Source organism: Rhamphochromis sp. 'chilingali', assembly GCF_963969265.1.
Source record: "Rhamphochromis sp. 'chilingali' genome assembly, chromosome: 12".
NCBI lineage: Eukaryota > Metazoa > Chordata > Actinopteri > Cichliformes > Cichlidae > Rhamphochromis > Rhamphochromis sp. 'chilingali'.
Window position 1 is genome coordinate 5,196,997 of NC_137939.1, and position 17,181 is coordinate 5,214,177.

General features: G+C 40.7%; 1 protein-coding gene across 12 annotated transcripts in view; it reads left to right on the plus strand.

Annotated features, from left to right (window-relative positions):
* Positions 1–17,181, plus strand: part of kif1b (kinesin family member 1B) — a 66,394-nt gene that overhangs the window by 26,934 nt on the left and 22,279 nt on the right. For 2 of the 12 annotated variants that reach the window (XM_080899205.1, XM_080899207.1), the window contains exons 3-23: positions 105–181; positions 278–457; positions 1,098–1,166; positions 1,558–1,736; positions 2,401–2,512; positions 3,528–3,605; positions 3,718–3,783; positions 3,965–3,982; positions 4,323–4,398; positions 4,789–4,867; positions 4,950–5,092; positions 5,711–5,752; positions 6,221–6,295; positions 7,362–7,573; positions 8,976–9,055; positions 9,926–10,001; positions 11,039–11,118; positions 11,429–11,535; positions 11,836–11,919; positions 12,079–12,259; positions 12,368–12,440. In XM_080899205.1, the coding sequence (XP_080755331.1) occupies positions 105–181; positions 278–457; positions 1,098–1,166; positions 1,558–1,736; positions 2,401–2,512; positions 3,528–3,605; positions 3,718–3,783; positions 3,965–3,982; positions 4,323–4,398; positions 4,789–4,867; positions 4,950–5,092; positions 5,711–5,752; positions 6,221–6,295; positions 7,362–7,573; positions 8,976–9,055; positions 9,926–10,001; positions 11,039–11,118; positions 11,429–11,535; positions 11,836–11,919; positions 12,079–12,259; positions 12,368–12,440 (2,087 nt within the window). Of the gene's footprint in view, positions 1–104; positions 182–277; positions 458–1,097; positions 1,167–1,557; positions 1,737–2,400; positions 2,513–3,527; positions 3,606–3,717; positions 3,784–3,964; positions 3,983–4,322; positions 4,399–4,788; positions 4,868–4,949; positions 5,093–5,710; positions 5,753–6,220; positions 6,296–7,361; positions 7,574–8,975; positions 9,056–9,925; positions 10,002–11,038; positions 11,119–11,428; positions 11,536–11,835; positions 11,920–12,078; positions 12,260–12,367; positions 12,441–14,540; positions 16,548–17,181 lie in introns of those variants that run through there. The other 10 variants (XM_080899212.1, XM_080899209.1, XM_080899213.1 and 7 more) reach the window with 10 other exon arrangements.

Consider the following 17,181-nt stretch of genomic DNA (forward strand, 5'->3'; position numbering starts at 1 on the left):
GGCAGCTTTTTAAAATAACAGAACATGCGAGTAGTTTTTGTGTCACTTCAACTTTCAATCTAGAAAATATCAACCCCATTACTAATTTTGTTCCTCCTCCACAGCTATCCTCAACCCCAAAGCCCCAAAGGAACCAGCAAAGACCTTCAGTTTTGATTACTCCTATTGGTCTCATACCTCTGTGAGTTTTAACTCTAATCACTAAAAGCAAAGAAAATATGCAAATCTTATTGTGATGCTACATATATTTAAATATATTTTTCTCTTTTTATTGCAGCCCGATGACCCCTGCTTTGCCTCACAGAACCTTGTGTACAATGACATTGGAAAGGAAATGCTGCAGCATGCTTTTGAGGGTTATAACGTCTGCATCTTTGCTTATGGCCAGACAGGAGCTGGCAAATCCTACACCATGATGGGCAAGCAGGAGGAGGGGCAGGAAGGAATCATTCCCATGGTTTGTTCAACAAAACCTCATTCACCATTCACTGCACTGCAGAGACTAAGACAAATAATGCAATCCCTTGTCTTGTAGTCTGTTTACTATTCCTGCTCATTTAGAGCCTTGAATGTATAGTACAACTCGCAAACTGCTGAGTCCATTTAATCTACTAATTCTGTACACATCTTAGACCATCAGAGCTCTGGAAATATTACACGTAGTGCCTTGTTTATGATGAAAAGCCTGAAAAATATATGCATAACAGATTTTTTTTATACACTTAAATAATGTATGTAATGACAAAGGTGTCCTCTCCCAAAGCTTTGATCTGGCTCTTTCCCCTCCTTTGATCAGATTGTCAGATCTAATGGATAGAAAGTTTCTAAATTCACCTTTCAGAATATTTAAACAGTCTAAAATAGAAGAACTGAAACAACTTTAAGTCCTTTAAGCTGCAACCACACTGAAAGCAATTTAGAGCGGTGTGGAAAGTGAATGACATTTGGCCAAAGTTTACAATTTTAGGTTTTCAGGCTATAACTATTTAAATGTTTGCTTTATAAGAAGCCCACAGATCTCACACCTATTTATCGCCTCTTTTATATCTGCGGATGCCGTCATTTGAACTAAAATGCTTTTTTTCTTTGCCACTCAGCTGTGTGAAGATCTGTTTGAGAAGATCAATGAGGACGGCAACAAAGAGGAGCTCTCCTACTCAGTAGAGGTGAGTATCATTCTTCTTTGGTATCTGTAGTCCTCATGGTTCACCTCTGCCCCCAACTTTTTGTGTTCGCTGCTCTTTCCTGAGCATTTCCCAGACTTCAGTCACATACTGCATGGTTTTCTTTGCAAATCTCTGCCAGTAAAATTGGGAAAACAAAAGTGTGACTGTGAAGTTGAGGTGCGATTGTGATCCGGATAATTTCCCAAATCTGGGATAAATAAAGTATATCTTATGTTCTCTGACCTTAATATATGCATGCAAATACCTCCTCTTATATATATCAATAGTGACATTAATATATATTCTTTGTACAGAGCTGCACAATATTAGCTTAATATATTCAACCTGGAGCACCTGAAATTACTCTCTGTACTTCTGAAATTGTTTCCAGGTCAGTTACATGGAGATCTACTGCGAGCGCGTCCGAGATTTGCTCAACCCCAAGAACAAAGGGAACCTACGAGTCCGAGAACACCCGCTGTTGGGTCCCTATGTAGAGGATCTGTCCAAGCTAGCTGTCACCTCCTACACAGACATCGCTGACCTGATGGATGCTGGCAACAAGGCCAGGTGAGCTAAGCCCTGAGATCATGCTGAGATCACAGGAAGGAGCGGGAGGGGCTAAAGTTGTGGCGACAGCTGTGGTGATCTGATAATCAACGGTCAGTCAGGTTGATAAAAGATAAAAATTAGCTTTGATTGAGGAAATGTTCTTGTATGACTCATTTGCAAGGGTTGAATTGTTAAACAGCAAGACAGCTCAGCCTTCACTGTGTTACCGCCTTAATTTTTTATTTTTATTTTTTTTTAAATATAACCGCATGTCAAGCTTGACCTGGCAGGTAATGAGTATTTTTCAATGAAATGTGCGCGTGCACGAGGGCTCGTGTGAGGAGGAGTGAACCCTGCCATAATCTCACTGTGCTGACTTAGAAGGCTTATTTCTAGAACATGCCACGTAAAGCCCATATCTCCCCTGTGACTATCCCTCTAAGCACTCCTCATGTGTTTGTGTTTGGCGTCCTCGCGTTATTATCCACCTCCGCCGCACAAAGTAATCCTTTAGATTTACTTCACTCTAATAGGTGTAAAACCCACTGATGATAGCGCTAGTAATAGCCAAGACTAAGAATTAGGAATTAATTTTCCTTTAAAAGAATATTGTGTGGTTATTAAGGTGCTCAGAAATCATACTGTTTATTTCCTAACTGTGCCCATATGTGCTAAACTCCAGAACTGTGGCTGCCACCAACATGAACGAGACAAGCAGCAGGTCCCATGCTGTTTTCACCATTGTCTTCACTCAGAGGAAACACGACAGCGAGACGGACCTCTCCACAGAAAAGGTCAGAGCAGGAAAACAGTCGCCCTCTTTGTTTATAATTAGTTGGAAAACATTCACACTCAAATACACTTAAAGTTCCTTCCTTGTGTTTGTTAGAGATGAATTTCTTTATGCTGTTTTATTTAGACTGAAAAATGGGTTAAAAGCTTTCTTTGGTCCTTTAGTCTCCTGAAGTTAGTGGTCACAGGAGGCAGGGGAAAAAAAAAAGAGAGAGAGCCATTTTAGATTTGACTTTTAGAATTTCCTCAGACTGTGGAGGAACAAAGACCGCTGTGTTACTGAAAACAATGCCTATTGTATGTGGCCACTCTGTTAGATTTTACACCCTTGCTCCATCTCACTTGACAGGAATGCCCCCAAATGCTTTGAATGTGTTCAACAATTCATTCTGCAGATTTTTATGGTGGGATTTAAACCATTAAACTGGAATTTGTCTCTGTTTTCTAAATGCAAAAATGCTAAATGCAAAAAAGTTTTGCATTTAGCATTGATTTCCTTTATAAATTATTTTCTAATGTGATTTGTGTGAATCTGCTGCTTGGCTCGGGAGCACCAGGCATACGTTTTCCTTGACATAAAAACTATAAATAAAGTGAAAGTGGAGCTTTCATTTTTTTACGTCATACCTCCAGCAGTGCTGTTTCTGTTGCAGTAATGGAACAGATCTTTTGTAATAGATTACACTGACAGAGCTATTTCTTCACCTCACCAGAGCTGGTCAAGTTTTATAGTGCGTGCTTTGTCGCTGATGCTCAGCTCATTACTGTGTCCAGGCTGTTCATAAGATGCTAACCTGTGTCATGCAGTAGCTTTGGTATGAGGAGTCTGTACATCATCCAAGTGCTGCACTGTGCTCCTATCTTTTTTTCTGATGTGGTCAACATTATGCAGAAATTTAGATTTGGCATTGGTGAAGCTAAGAGCTGTATTTTATTTATTTATTTTCTCTACCCACCCTATTAAATGCACATTATTATAGGCCTGATGCATCTAATGCATTTACTCCCTCCCTTTAGGTCAGTAAAATTAGTCTGGTAGACTTGGCAGGCAGTGAGCGAGCAGATTCAACTGGAGCTAAAGGTACCAGGCTAAAGGTAAGACTCCGATCTTCCCAAACACCTTGGAATCACATTAAAAAAAATGGCTTGTACAACCTGGAAATCTGTGTAATTTTATTCTGTTTTTGTTTTTTGTCTGTGCTTGCAGGAGGGAGCAAACATCAACAAGTCTCTCACCACGTTAGGAAAGGTTATCTCTGCCTTGGCTGAAGTGGTGAGTCTTACACTTGATTTTATTTCCTTTATTTCTCTCCTCCTCCTTCTTTGCAGTCGTTCTCTTATCCTCTACAACTTGACCCTACCTTCAAAAGGAATTCATGTTTGTAGCCTGGCATGCTGTAATGTCTGCCCTTCTGTTCTCTCTTCTCTTGTCCTTGTAATGCTTACTTGCACAGGATAATTGTACCAGCAAGGTAAACCCTTTCACAGCTAAACCACTAACCTGTCATTCATCCCATGAGACAGATTTGACAGCCTTTGGTCATGTGCAGCAATGAAGTTGCAGATATTTAGCTGTTATCAGTTTTATCACTTTAAACCTTAAACCCTCAATCCGTGCACAAGAGCAAATGCATGTCAAATTAACTCTCTCCTCATTTTACCTGACATATTGACCCTTACACATAAGGATCTTTTTTTTTTTCTATTACAACATAATATTGCACAGCCTCCAGTCGTTTCCATAATTTGTACATCATTACATCAGCTCATTTTTACTCATATATTGATTTATTTATTTTTTGCGTACCGCAGAGCAAGAAGAAGAAGAAGAGTGATTTCATCCCATACAGGGACTCTGTTCTGACATGGCTGCTGAGGGAGAACCTCGGTATGGATATTAGTATCACTTGATTAATTGACGTTACTATGTGACAATAGTGGTTTGCCAGTAAATTACGTATGAAAAGCCAGAGAAATTCAGCCATTTGCATAATGGAATATGCTGTCAGGATTGAAAAAAGAAAAGACTTGAAATAGTCTACATTGCACTCAGGAAGTTTTAAGAAGAGCATAGTCGGCTCACCTCCTTGGTCCAGACGTGTCACAAAAAGTGCGCAGTGTATCTTAGATTTAGTCTAATGAAGCTCTTGATTACACAAAAAATGTATTTCATTTGACGAGCTTTTAAAAAGTGTTGTATTTTCATAGAAATTCTATGTGCCTTTGGTCATGTTTGGTCCTCAATGCTTATCTGACATCTCTACTGATCTTTTATCAGGTGGGAACTCCAGAACAGCCATGGTAGCTGCCCTCAGTCCTGCAGACATAAACTACGATGAAACCCTCAGCACTCTGCGGTAAGCTTTCTGTCCTGGAGGAAGATTGTGATTGTGATTGTTTGAATTACACTTAAAATTATTTGTTTTATTATGTTTTTAGCTATGCTGACCGCGCCAAGAACATCAAATGCAATGCTGTCATCAATGAGGATCCCAACAATAAGCTGGTGCGCGAACTGAAGGATGAAGTGGCCCGGCTGAAGGAACTGCTCCGTGCCCAGGGCCTGGGAGACATTCTGGACAGTGAGTTTTATGCTGTCTCAGCTGGTCGTATCTGCAGCCAGCGACCTTCTCTGTCAGGGCCCACCACAAACTGGCAACGTCTTCTATCTTCATTACTGTCTCGTTACTCTCAGCCATCTAACGTTTTCATCTCAGTGCTTGTACTTGTGGCTGGTACATCACTAAAAACAAAGAATGAAGCAGCTTTTAACAAGTTTACCTCAATAAAGGTTTATTATGCCTCAGTGCAGTCATGTATAGAACGTCAAATATGTAGTATATTTAAGGTTGTATGTGTTTGACTGATTGTTTGACAACACATGTAGTCACTCAAAACTGCACTAAAATATCATTTGCTATATGCAGGAGTAATGGCTCATAGCCTTGTCAATTAGATACATAATATACCCATGAATGACTTCTAATAGCTGAAGTGATGAATAACCTGACTACTTGCTAATGCCTGCATAGATCACGTCTAATAGCGTAGCACTTAGCAAAACATATCGTGACGTTTCTTCTCAGCTTTGTTATTGTTTATCCAGCCCCCCCAAAAAAAACAACATAAAAAATATCTGTTCCTCCTATTCTACTGGTGCTGACCTCTGACCCTTCTCATCTTTTCCTGCTTCCCCTCAGTTGATCCTATGGGGGATGATTGTCCAGGAAGTGGAATCAAATGTGTGTATATGTGTGGTAGACTTGCACTGTATATCACTATTTGCCCTAATTATAGTAGCTAACATTGCTTATGAACCCCATTACCTGTATATTGAATCTGCTACCAGCTTTGCATGTAAGTGCCTTTGTTTTTTTTTAAAAAAGCAAAAGCTTAATAGAGTCCCAGAAATGCAAGGTTTCCATAGGTGTTCTTATAACTGGCAAGAGTAAGCATGGCAGTAGGTTAGCATGCTTTGCGCTTTATTGTTATTTTTTTGTTACGTTTTTCAGAATGACAGGGGGGGAGGCAGCTACTTACAGGCTCAGATCCATTTTAGAGTAGCCCTTTAGTTTTCCCTGGCCTCAAAATGCAAATGCATCGTTTCATAATAATGTCTCACTACCTATGACTCGCACTCTTTAAGCTTATTTTAATCCCGGTTATTCGTTCTGCTTTTTATTTTGTTTTCTTTCACTAATCATCCCCAGCAGGTGACGGTGCCCAAAGCTTTAAAATGCCCCTTCTGAGTTCTCAAACTGAGGCTCAGAGCTACAGACGGAAAGGTGCTTAATTTTTGTATTTCTATATAGAGGCACCAGAGGTGTTTGTGTAAAGATTTGACTAACTTTGTGCACTTTAGTAGTTAGTAGAGTGACTAGTTTGCTAGTGTGCTTTCTGTTGTATTCTCAAGCATCCCTAACATCTTAACCTTAAAAATGTTTCTGCACCATCTGATGTGCAGGGCAAATAGTTAACTAGCTCAAGCTATAGTTGGGTGTGTTTTTGGAGAAAAAAAGCCCATATCTCAAGAAAGTCATCATCCCCCAGAATATTTACCCTTTTCTAATATCACTTTGATTTAGTTTGGTCCTTAAAGAGCTCACTTGTGTGTTGCCTCAGAGGCCCTTGAGGTCATTATATTGACATGAGCTACCTGACCTTTGAGTGAGGCTGCTGTGGCTTTTGTTATGGCGGATGCTGTGTGCGTATGGCGCGTGTGCTGTGAATTAATCTAATCAACTCCAGGCTGAACTTTCTTTGCCAGCATGTGTCCACGTCTCTCCTCTGTCCTCCTGCTGGACCTTCTTGCAGTCTCCATCTCCCTCCCATCCTGTAGCCGATACTCGTGATAGCAGTTTTCACACAGTGTGTTCACCCTCATTCACACATACACAGAAGCAACAAAGTGACACCTCCCTATTTCTTCCAAACATACTACAAATTAAGAGCTCAGAGTTAATTGCTCTCCACTGTAATTGTGACCACCATAAAAGCCGCCCTTTAAACTGGTTATTAAAGGCTGAAATCTAATGCGTTTTCTCTGGAAGATGATGAGTTGGAGCGTAACTGCCTGGAGTGAAAACTGCTGCTGTCTGTAGCTGACTATCATGCTGGGTGTTTGTCTAAACCCTACAACGTAAAATGTGTGTCTTACATTGGTCTTTCCTCCCCTTTGTCCTTTCTCTTTCCCCATCTGCCCCCCCCCCCTGTTACTTTCTTTCCTTCTTTCTATTTGGTATTTCGTTATTCCATTTTTATGTGTTTTATTCCTTCAAACCTTTCTTGGCCTATCCCTCCTCTTTCTGTGTTATCTTCCTTCTCCCTCTCTCTTTCTTGTTGTTGGCTCAGACCTCAAAGACATTCAGAACAATAAGAATAGATACTTGATAGCCTCAGAGAACCAACGCCCTGGCCATTTCTCCACAGCCCCTATTGGTTCCCTGACAGCCTCGCCGTCTTCTGGCTCGCTGTGCAGCCAGGGGGGCCTTCAGTCAGTCACCAGCATCCAAGAGCGAATCATGTCCACGCCTGGAGGGGAGGAGGCCATTGAAAGACTCAAGGTAAAGCAGACAATGGTGTATGCAGCACTTTTAAAATCACACTGACTGTTTGTTGTTAGGAAAGTTAAAAGTCCCGCAGCCATCGTCCTACTCCGGCCACTTAAAGGTATATCCCAGATATCTCATTTTATACCCTGGCCCACATACAGAGCTTTGATCTTAAGTGGAACTCCTCTTTCTGTTAGTGGAATAAGACATTTACAACTATGTATTTATTTGCTGAGATATGCAATTATAAGAAAAATAAATATAATTTCAACAATATCTAAGTTTTCCTACATAAAGGAGTAATGTAACTGTAGGAAAATAAGTCTGTCAGCAAAACTCTGGACTTAAATTGTAAGAAATAAATGCGTAAAATAAAAAAATCAAAAGTTCAGTTACTGCCCAGACTATCCTGTAATTATAAAACGAAAGTTTTTCTTAAATCACAGAAAATTTTCTGTTTGAATATCGTTGAGGGACGTCTTTATTAGTAGGGTGGTTTTGGAGCCTTTGCTGGGCCAATTCTGGCCCCTGGACCTTATGTTTGACACCTCTGCTCTAACCAATAGAGGCTTGAAGAAAAGAAAAAAAAAACAACTATTGGTCTTAACTGCTGGTTTCATGGTTAATATGGCAAAAATAATAAAGTAATTGCGGACTTTTTCAATGCCACACGGGACAACAGGCTTGTTTTTAATTGTTAAAAAGTGTATTTTATCCACAGTGTATATAAATATAGAGATGCAGCTTTATTTTTTATGATTAAATATACAAAATTTATTAGAAGTCAAGAAATTCACAGTAACGTGAAATAAGATAAAAAGGGAGAAACTGTAACTTATTCAATATATTTGTTTAACGTTAAGATGGCTGTTTAATTTTACGCCACATACAGCCTTTATTAAAACCCTGCCTTGCGTATCGGTCGTCACGCAGCTACCGAGCCTTATATGCCTCCCACTCACAGCAGTCTCTCACACTCTGTAGATAGGGTAGCACATAAGATTGCAACATCCACAGCCATGAGGAGCTGCAGTTTCCATGGCAACCGTGGTGCCCGGTCCCGTCTGTCATCCAATGACGTCAAGCACCAACGCAAATACGGTGGAAATCAGACCAAAATAGATTCAGTCTTATCAGCTTTAGGCTTTAATAGTTAGGAACAGCGTTCTCTATCAGTGCTGAAACTATTTTTGGGAATCTAAACGCAAGAAAATAAGTCATAATCACGTTGAATATACAAGTTTATTTTGTGAAGGGAAAGTATAAACATTACACATAAACATTTGACAGTGATGAGGCAAAGGTAATCTCCCAAATCCAGGTTGGTGTGCTTGTTCCTGCCTCCAATACACTGCTAATAGTTACTTTTATATTACACCGGTTTGGTTTTTCTCATAATTTCCCCTTTGTTCAGGAATCAGAAAAGATCATTGCTGAGCTCAATGAAACCTGGGAGGAGAAACTGCGAAAGACTGAGGCAATCCGCATGGAGAGGTCAGTACAGGCAGATAGTGTTTGTTCATTTCCATCTTTATTTCCCGAGGGGGAAGGTGTCTGTCCAATGTGTGCATTAAAGTCTTCCTCATTGCATCCTGTCAGTCTTAAAGGGGTGTGCGGTCTGTCTCAACTGTGTGTCAAATGCTCTGATAGCATTGGAAACTTCCCCCGACACACCTCTCAGACGTCACATAGAGGGATGTCTGTCATCCATTATCTGCAATTTGACGTTCACTCCCACCTGATGCTGTGATTGGCCACGTTCCTTCTCATTCTAGCTCTCTGAAGCTTTGTTTGTTTGTTACTCAGCATGTGTGGCTAAATGTGACTATTACCCCCCTTTTTTGTATAGGATATTCTTGTCTTCTCCCTCTTTGTTGGTCATGATTTATCTATCCCCCTCTCTCTATGAGCACAATTAATTTTCAACACTGTCAAATATCACATCTTAAGAACTGTAACCAAACCTTTAGTTTTCCCCTAGTACTTTACTCTCTCTCTTCATCCCTCTGTGCTGTCTGTTTTACTTTTCTCTCCCACCTTTTTTTCCATCTCTGCACTAGTTCTGTCCATTTCACTGTCCTCCTTTGTCGTCACACTCGGCTGAACAAACACCCCTCTCAGACATCAACCATGCTACCGTCTGTCCATAGAGTCTAACTGGTGCCATTCTCAGCCGGTTGTCATGCTACAAATCACTTACTCCAACGTTGCACACCATCGGTTCTCATCCTCTTCGAGTTACCAGCACAAACGATCTTTAGTGGGGAAAAAAAGAAGTGCACACAGTGTATGTTGCAGCAAGAATAAAAGACCAATAACGAATGCTTTCACTGAGTGTACAAATGTTTTTTGGCTGTATTTCAGGGAGGCTTTGCTTGCAGAGATGGGCGTGGCAATCCGTGAAGATGGAGGCACTTTGGGTGTATTCTCTCCTAAAAAGGTATGACAGACTGGGTGGGAGCGCACAGTGTCAACATTCCCACTGGTGTTGAAGCACATCCTTCCTCCATCACTTCACTTTACCTCACTGTCTTTTTCCATGAGAACCCTTCCTGGGGTTTTTTTTTCTTTATCATTCTGTCTTTCTTTCCACTTCTTATTTGCTTCCTTCACATACTCAGCTTAGCGATGAAGGGCCATTTGACGAGCCTTTTGATTGTTTTGCCACCAAAAAGGTTTGTTTAACCAAATAAGCTGGCAGAACTACATTTCCCGCATTAGAAATAGCCCCACTTTAGACAGTTTAGTCTTTAATAGACATTTTATGTGCATGGTCCAGATCTACACTTTTTCTGCTCATTGTTTTGTACTTTTACTCTGCTGGATCATTTGCAGTCTTTTTTTTTTCCTGTAGATGCTCTCAGTGCTATCAGATCCTTATGAAATTACAATCAGTGGCATGTTCCCTTCACTCCATCAAGTAGAGGCAGTGCTATAGTGCAGTGACTTAAAAACTGGTAGATATGTTTATGTTTGTTTGTCAGTAGAGTCATTAGTGCCTGAAACAACACACGTCATCACTTCGTGTGTGTGTGTGTGTGTGTGTGTGTGTGTGTGTGTGTGTGTGTGTGTGTGTGTGTGTGTGTGTGTGTGTGTGTGTGTGTGTGTGTGTCCTTTGTTCACATCCGATTGTCTTCCATAATTTCTTTTCTCTCCTTTCACTCACTGCTCCACGGGTTAGCCTTGCGATCTCTATGCAGACTTTAACGGGGTATTCTCACCTAAAAAGGTTGGTGTTTTGGAGGAATAGCTTGCAGGATCCTTTTTGAAGTAGTTCTGTGAAATATAAGACTCCAGAGTTGTCAGGACAGTGTTGATGTGACCGCTTCTGTCTACATTTGCAGACAGAAGCATTTGTTTGATATAAAAATATCCTAGCATCAGGGGCAGTTTCTGCACTTATGAATGTTGATTAAAGCAGTGAAATTCTAGAAATGTTTTTGTGGTAAACTGTCTGCTTCATGTGTTTATCTGTAGACCCCACACCTGGTTAACCTGAATGAGGATCCTCTCATGTCTGAGTGTCTGCTCTACTACATCAAAGACGGAATTACAAGGTAACCTAAACCCGAATAATGACCCTGCCGCAGTGGATTTGGAAAGTTCTGGCAACTCTCCCAGGCAAGGTTGTCTGGAAAACTACTGGGTCTTTTTATGATCAGGCTTAAAATCTGCTAATGAATACATTTTGCTTTTGTTTATGTCACCTCTTTGTCCTGTTGGTACCCTGTATAGACTCTTTCTGTTGAGTCAGTTGTTACATTTCAACTTACAGAAACACTAACTGTACATTTTTGCACAAATGGCTGACAATGCATGTGTATAGCAGTATGCAGTCTCTCAAACTGGCTTCTGTGATTGTTTCAGAGTGGGTCAGGCCGACGCAGAGAGAAGACAGGACATTGTTTTAAGCGGTGCTCATATCAAGGAAGAACACTGCTACTTCCGCAGCGAAAGGAATGCAAATGGAGATGGTGAGACATAATACTGGCTGCTGGTGTTTGGAGGTGTTTGTATTGAATGTGTGCTAAATTAAGTTGAGCAAGATGTTTATAGTGTGATTTTAAAAACACCTAAACACATACAAATGAAACCTTTTTTTTTTTTTTTTTTTTTTTTGAACGGATGAAACGAGTATATAAATATATAGACTACATCTAATGGGTGACGTATTTGTGGGTTTTTCTTTTTGGTTTTTTTTTGTTTGTTTGTTTTTTGAATGGTGATGAGTCATTCAGAATGATTGATTTGCGATTGGTTTGTTTTTGCTAAAGTTATTGTCATGCTGGTGCCCTGCGAGGGATCGGAGACCTACGTCAACGGCAAGCGTGTTGAGGACTCGATCCAGCTTCGTTCAGGTATGTGTGTAGAAAGTTTTCTATACAAACTGTGAACATTTGTGTGATGTCTGTAAGCAGATATGATGTAACTAATTTCTTAATGCCCAAATTATGAAATGTATTTATGACCTGTAGCGTTTAAGAAATTTCTTTCATGCTTGTGCTGCCTTCTCTAAGGCAATCGCATCATTATGGGAAAGAACCACGTGTTCCGGTTCAACCACCCAGAGCAGGCCAGAGCTGAAAGGGAGAAGACGCCATCGGCCGAAACCCCCGTGGAGCCCGTTGATTGGACATTTGCTCAGAGAGAACTCCTGGAGAAACAGGGCATTGACATGAAGCAGGAAATGGAGAAAAGGTATGCAATCTATGACGTTCATTTATTTTAAATATGCGAGTAGTTGTGTGGCATTAAATGTGGATTGTTTGATGTGTTTCAAAACTTTTATTTTACTCTGCTGTGTAGACTCACTGAGATGGAAATCTTGTACAAAAAAGAGAAGGAAGAAGCCGATCAGCTTCTGGAGCAGCAGCGACTGGTGAGTTCAAATAAGCCCCTTTTGTGAATTTAAAGAACTCACTCTGTTTTTTGTTATCAAAGATGTTTTAAACCAGTTAGTAATAAGTGCAGAGTGGGTGTAAAAGGAGCTGTAATGTCAGTTCTTCCTTTTGTTAAAGTTAATGAAATCGCTACTAGAAGCAGCCTATTGAGTGAACGTGTTAGTTTGGGATATTTTGTGTGATTTTTGATGTACTTCAGGCTATCTCTCGTGGATTTCAAAGTAAAAGTATCTCCAAAGCTACGATCAGTTACAATTTGACAGCTTGTTTCTTTGGATGGTGGTTTCATTTGGTCCTTTTAAATCTCACTAGTACTAATTCTCACTCCGAGCTCTGACACTTTGAGATGTTTATGTGTGAATCACACTTTTACTCCTAGCGCATGTCTGTTCTTTTTGCATGGAAGTTTTTCTGGTTTGAGACGGATAAGCTTTTACTGGCTGTCCTCTTGTGTTCAACAATTTATTTATTTTTTCTGTAGCAGCTTGATTGAGCAAGAATTAGACTGTAAAGCTTTCCCCTTTCCAAACCCCTGTTTTCCCCTTTCTTGTGTCTTCTTTAGTGGATCTGAATCTTGCAAAACAGCAACTTGCAGCTAAAATTGATTTGATATGAAGATCAAATTTCCTTTAAAACCGATTCAGCATTAATCAGCATCGAAAAACATGTTAAAAAGTGACGCTGCTTTTGCATGGTTCATTTTAATAGCATGTTTTCTTAACTCATTCAGTACTGGTTGTGGACTAAGTTGCAGTGTTTGCCGGAGCTGGTCAACTCTGAAGTGGCTGTTGATTTGCTTGGATTAGATTTCTACTCTAGTTTTCTTACTCTGTTTTGTCCTGAGTTTCATCTCTTCAATGCAGTTGCTGATATGTACAATGCATTGTGATAACAACAATTTCTGCTGTAGTTTTTGACAGATAGTGACAATGTGGTTTCTCATTGACTTCTTTGGCATCTGTGAGGGCACGACTGAACAACAGTTACCACTGCTCACAGTTAACTCAGTGAATCACGGGGCCTCGTTCACATCCTGGTGGTTTTATATGTGCAGAATTACACACAGAGGGTTCAGACTCCCAGGGACATAACATGTCCAATTCTTCCCAAAGATACGTACAGTCTCATACACACAATCGAAATGATCTCTACTGGTTGTGATCTGTAATGTATGCTGTCTCCAAAAAAAATGAGAAACTGCATTTTTTTTTTTTTTCCCTCCAACTAACAACTTTCTTGTAGTGGATTAACACTTATCCGCACTTCTGCATCTCCTCTCTCTACTGGCTTTCTGATCAACTGCAAGAACACTGTCTGCTAACTTACCACTAATACTAAAGCCACTCAAACCTTCTGGACTAAAGGGGGAAAGCTCCAGAATTCATCTACATGCATGCTGCTGTAGCATGTTTGGGATCCAGCTCACAAAATTTTCCACTAAGAAGAGGAATATCACAAAACAGTACAGATGTGCTCCAATCAGCAACTATCATCTATTGATATTTTCTTTCTAATCATGATAGACATGCTTTACCTTTAATATCAATATGCAACACTGGGAACAATAAGGTCCAAAAAGGACACATCCATTTCAGACATATAAAAAGTTTTAGCGAGTGTTGTGTTGAACATGAATTTATATCCACAGTGCCGTTTCGGTGGAGAAGTTAGAGAGGGAAAACTGACAAGAAAGTCAATGGAAGCCACTGTTTCTGTGAATAAATTTTTCCCGTTTCTATAGCTTTATTTTCAGCATAACTTTAAAAATAATCTTGCATGTTGCCATACATCTTGTATAATAATGATGTATGCAAAGTGTTTCTAATATTAGTGTAATTGTCACTTTTGGTTAAAAATCCAGAATTTGGAAATGCTGTCTGCGCTTAAGACAGAACGTAATCTTCTGATATAACTTTGACTCGTGGTTGGTGTTCCCTTGTTGCATATTTATATGTTCATTCTTTTCTTTTTTTCTTTTTTAAAAGCCATCTTTTCATCCTCTCCCTGATTTCCCATTGTAATTTCTCCTTTTTTGGGGGGGGACCCATCTGGTTTGTGTCCTGTGTTGTTTTCTTAAGGATGGAGACTCTGATAGTGGGGATGACTCAGATAAGAGGTCTTGCGAAGAGAGCTGGAGACTGATCACTTCCCTGAGGGAAAAGCTACCTCCCAGCAAGCTCCAAACCATAGTGAAAAAGTGTGGATTACCCAGCAGTGGGAAAAGAAGAGAGCCAGTGAAAATGTACCAGATCCCTCAGCGGCGCCGCATCACCAAGGACTCTAAGTGGGTCACCATCTCTGACCTGAAGATCCAGGCAGTCAAAGAAATCTGCTACGAAGTGGCGCTCAATGACTTCCGTCACACACGGCAGGAAATCGAGGCTTTGGCTATTGTAAAGATGAAGGAGCTTTGCGCTAGCTATGGCAAGAAGGACCCCAACGAGCGGGACTCGTGGAGGGCGGTGGCTCGGGATGTTTGGGACACTGTAGGGGTTGGTGACGAGCGCATTGAGGATGTCATGACCAATGGGTCTCGACCCGGAGGAGTTGTTATGGACGAACTAAAAGTGCACATTGATAAACTCGAGGACATCCTGCAGGAGGTGAAGAAACAGAATAACATGAAGGATGAGGAGATCCGTGCCCTCAGGAATAAGATGGTTAAAATGGAAAAGGTCCTACCGCTCATAACCCCAGAGGGCCAAGAAAAGCCTCCCATTGTAGGTCCCTCTACTTGTGAAGCAAGAACTCCAAGCCCTCAGGAAGGAAAACTACCTGTGCCTGAAAAGCCTGACGAAGAAGATGCAGATTCACTAACAGGCCAAAGTATGGCAGATGATTCAACGCTAAAGCGAGGCCACATGCGCTGGATGCGTCAAGAGCAGCTGCGCCTCAAGAATCTACAGCAACAAGAGATCTCCAAGCAGCTCCGCCGGCATCCCGGGCCTCATCGCTTTATACCACCAGAAGACCGTAAATTACGCTTCCCCTTCAAAAGTAATCCAAAGCACCGTAACTCGTGGAGCCCGGGTACTCATATCATAATTACAGATGAGCAGGTTATAGAGTTAAAGGTGCCCAAAGAAGCTGTACAGGAAGAGGAGGCAGAAAGCCTAGCTGGAGAAGATGTACAGTGTAGCGATAAGATGGATAAGATGGCTGCTTCAGTTATCCAAGTCTCTCCAGCGCTGCAAAGCCCATCAGTTCAGCGCAGAAGCAAAGACTCAGACCAAGGTTTAAACCAGGGTCACAGGCATAACTATAGGAACAACCAACATCAGCAGCTGCACGAACGAGGCCGCAGCAACTCCTTTAATCACCGTCAGCGTCCCTCGGGCTCCATGGAGTCACTGCAGCAGTCTGAAAGCAACAGGAGGTATACGCAGGCTTTCTACCAGCCCCGCCACTATCAGAACCAGCCAGCACATCCCCAGCCTCACCACCACCAACAGCCATGCCACTATAACGGCGCAATGTATGCCGATGGCGGCTTCAATGGTTACCAGCATTACCATCACACTGACCATCCTAACCATCCAGTCAACTTTCAGCCACCTCCACGAATGCGCAGGCAAATGTCTGCTCCTAACCTAAAAGCCAGCAGAGAGACGACGGTCTGAGTGGGACTTGAGGAGTGAGGAACTAGATTGACAGACTTTTAGTAGGCAAACACATTACAGATCACAACAGCTCTGACAAAAAGTGACTGTGACTATTGCACTAGATCGGTGTTACTGGTTGATCCAAGTATTGTATGTATTATATATAAATATATATAAAAAAAGAGACATTTTATCACCATCAGTATCATCATACGACATTTTTATCATTTGTTTTGTGCATCGTGTGCATTGTCATCACTGTCACTGGGATTCAAAGGATTCAAAGCCAACAGATAATTTTTTTTAACATGTCACGCCTACTCTTCATTTATCAGCATGTGTGACAAGTTGATGAATCACACTTTGATTTGCCAAATTACTTTCACGGTCGAATTTCTGAGTTTACATTATTGCCATTTTAGTATTGATGAAAGTAGAGTGTTGTGTTTTTTTTTTTTTTTTTTTTGTTGTTTTTTTTTTAAATGGCCACTGTGACATGAACATAGTGACGTGTCCAATACGCATTTTTGTTGGTGCCCACGTTAGGAACAGAACACACCCAGTGTTTTATCTACGTACTGTTAAGCTGCACGGTAGGATTGGAGAATCAGTTGTCTTTGGCACGATCATGTTTACCTCAAAGCATTTTGTTACAACGCATCATTGGCCTAGATCTGGAATCAAAAGACCACTTGAGGAATAACTTGAAGCACCAGTCAATCGTGTGCCTTTTTAAACAGACTGACATATAAAGAAAGTGGGTTTTTTTTAAAGTGCCTTTTTAGATGCTCTAACTCTATTAATCCTGCTCTGCCTTTGCAATTCAGTATTTTCTTTGCCTTCCTTTTAATTCAGTGCCTACGGACAGGTTTGCAGATTAATTTTGTAAAGGAAGCTTCATACCTTAACTAACCAAAACTAACTTTTTATCAATAACATACTGACTTATACATTTTTTAGTAATCATCTTATTTGCTTGATTACAAACTTTTTCCTGTCTTTCTTTTTACTTTACAGTTTAACCAAAAACAAAAAAAACCCTTCAAATATGTAGCTACCAACTACTTACATGACAGTGTTTTGCACTTCCTCACTTCACGGATAAGCTGCATAATTT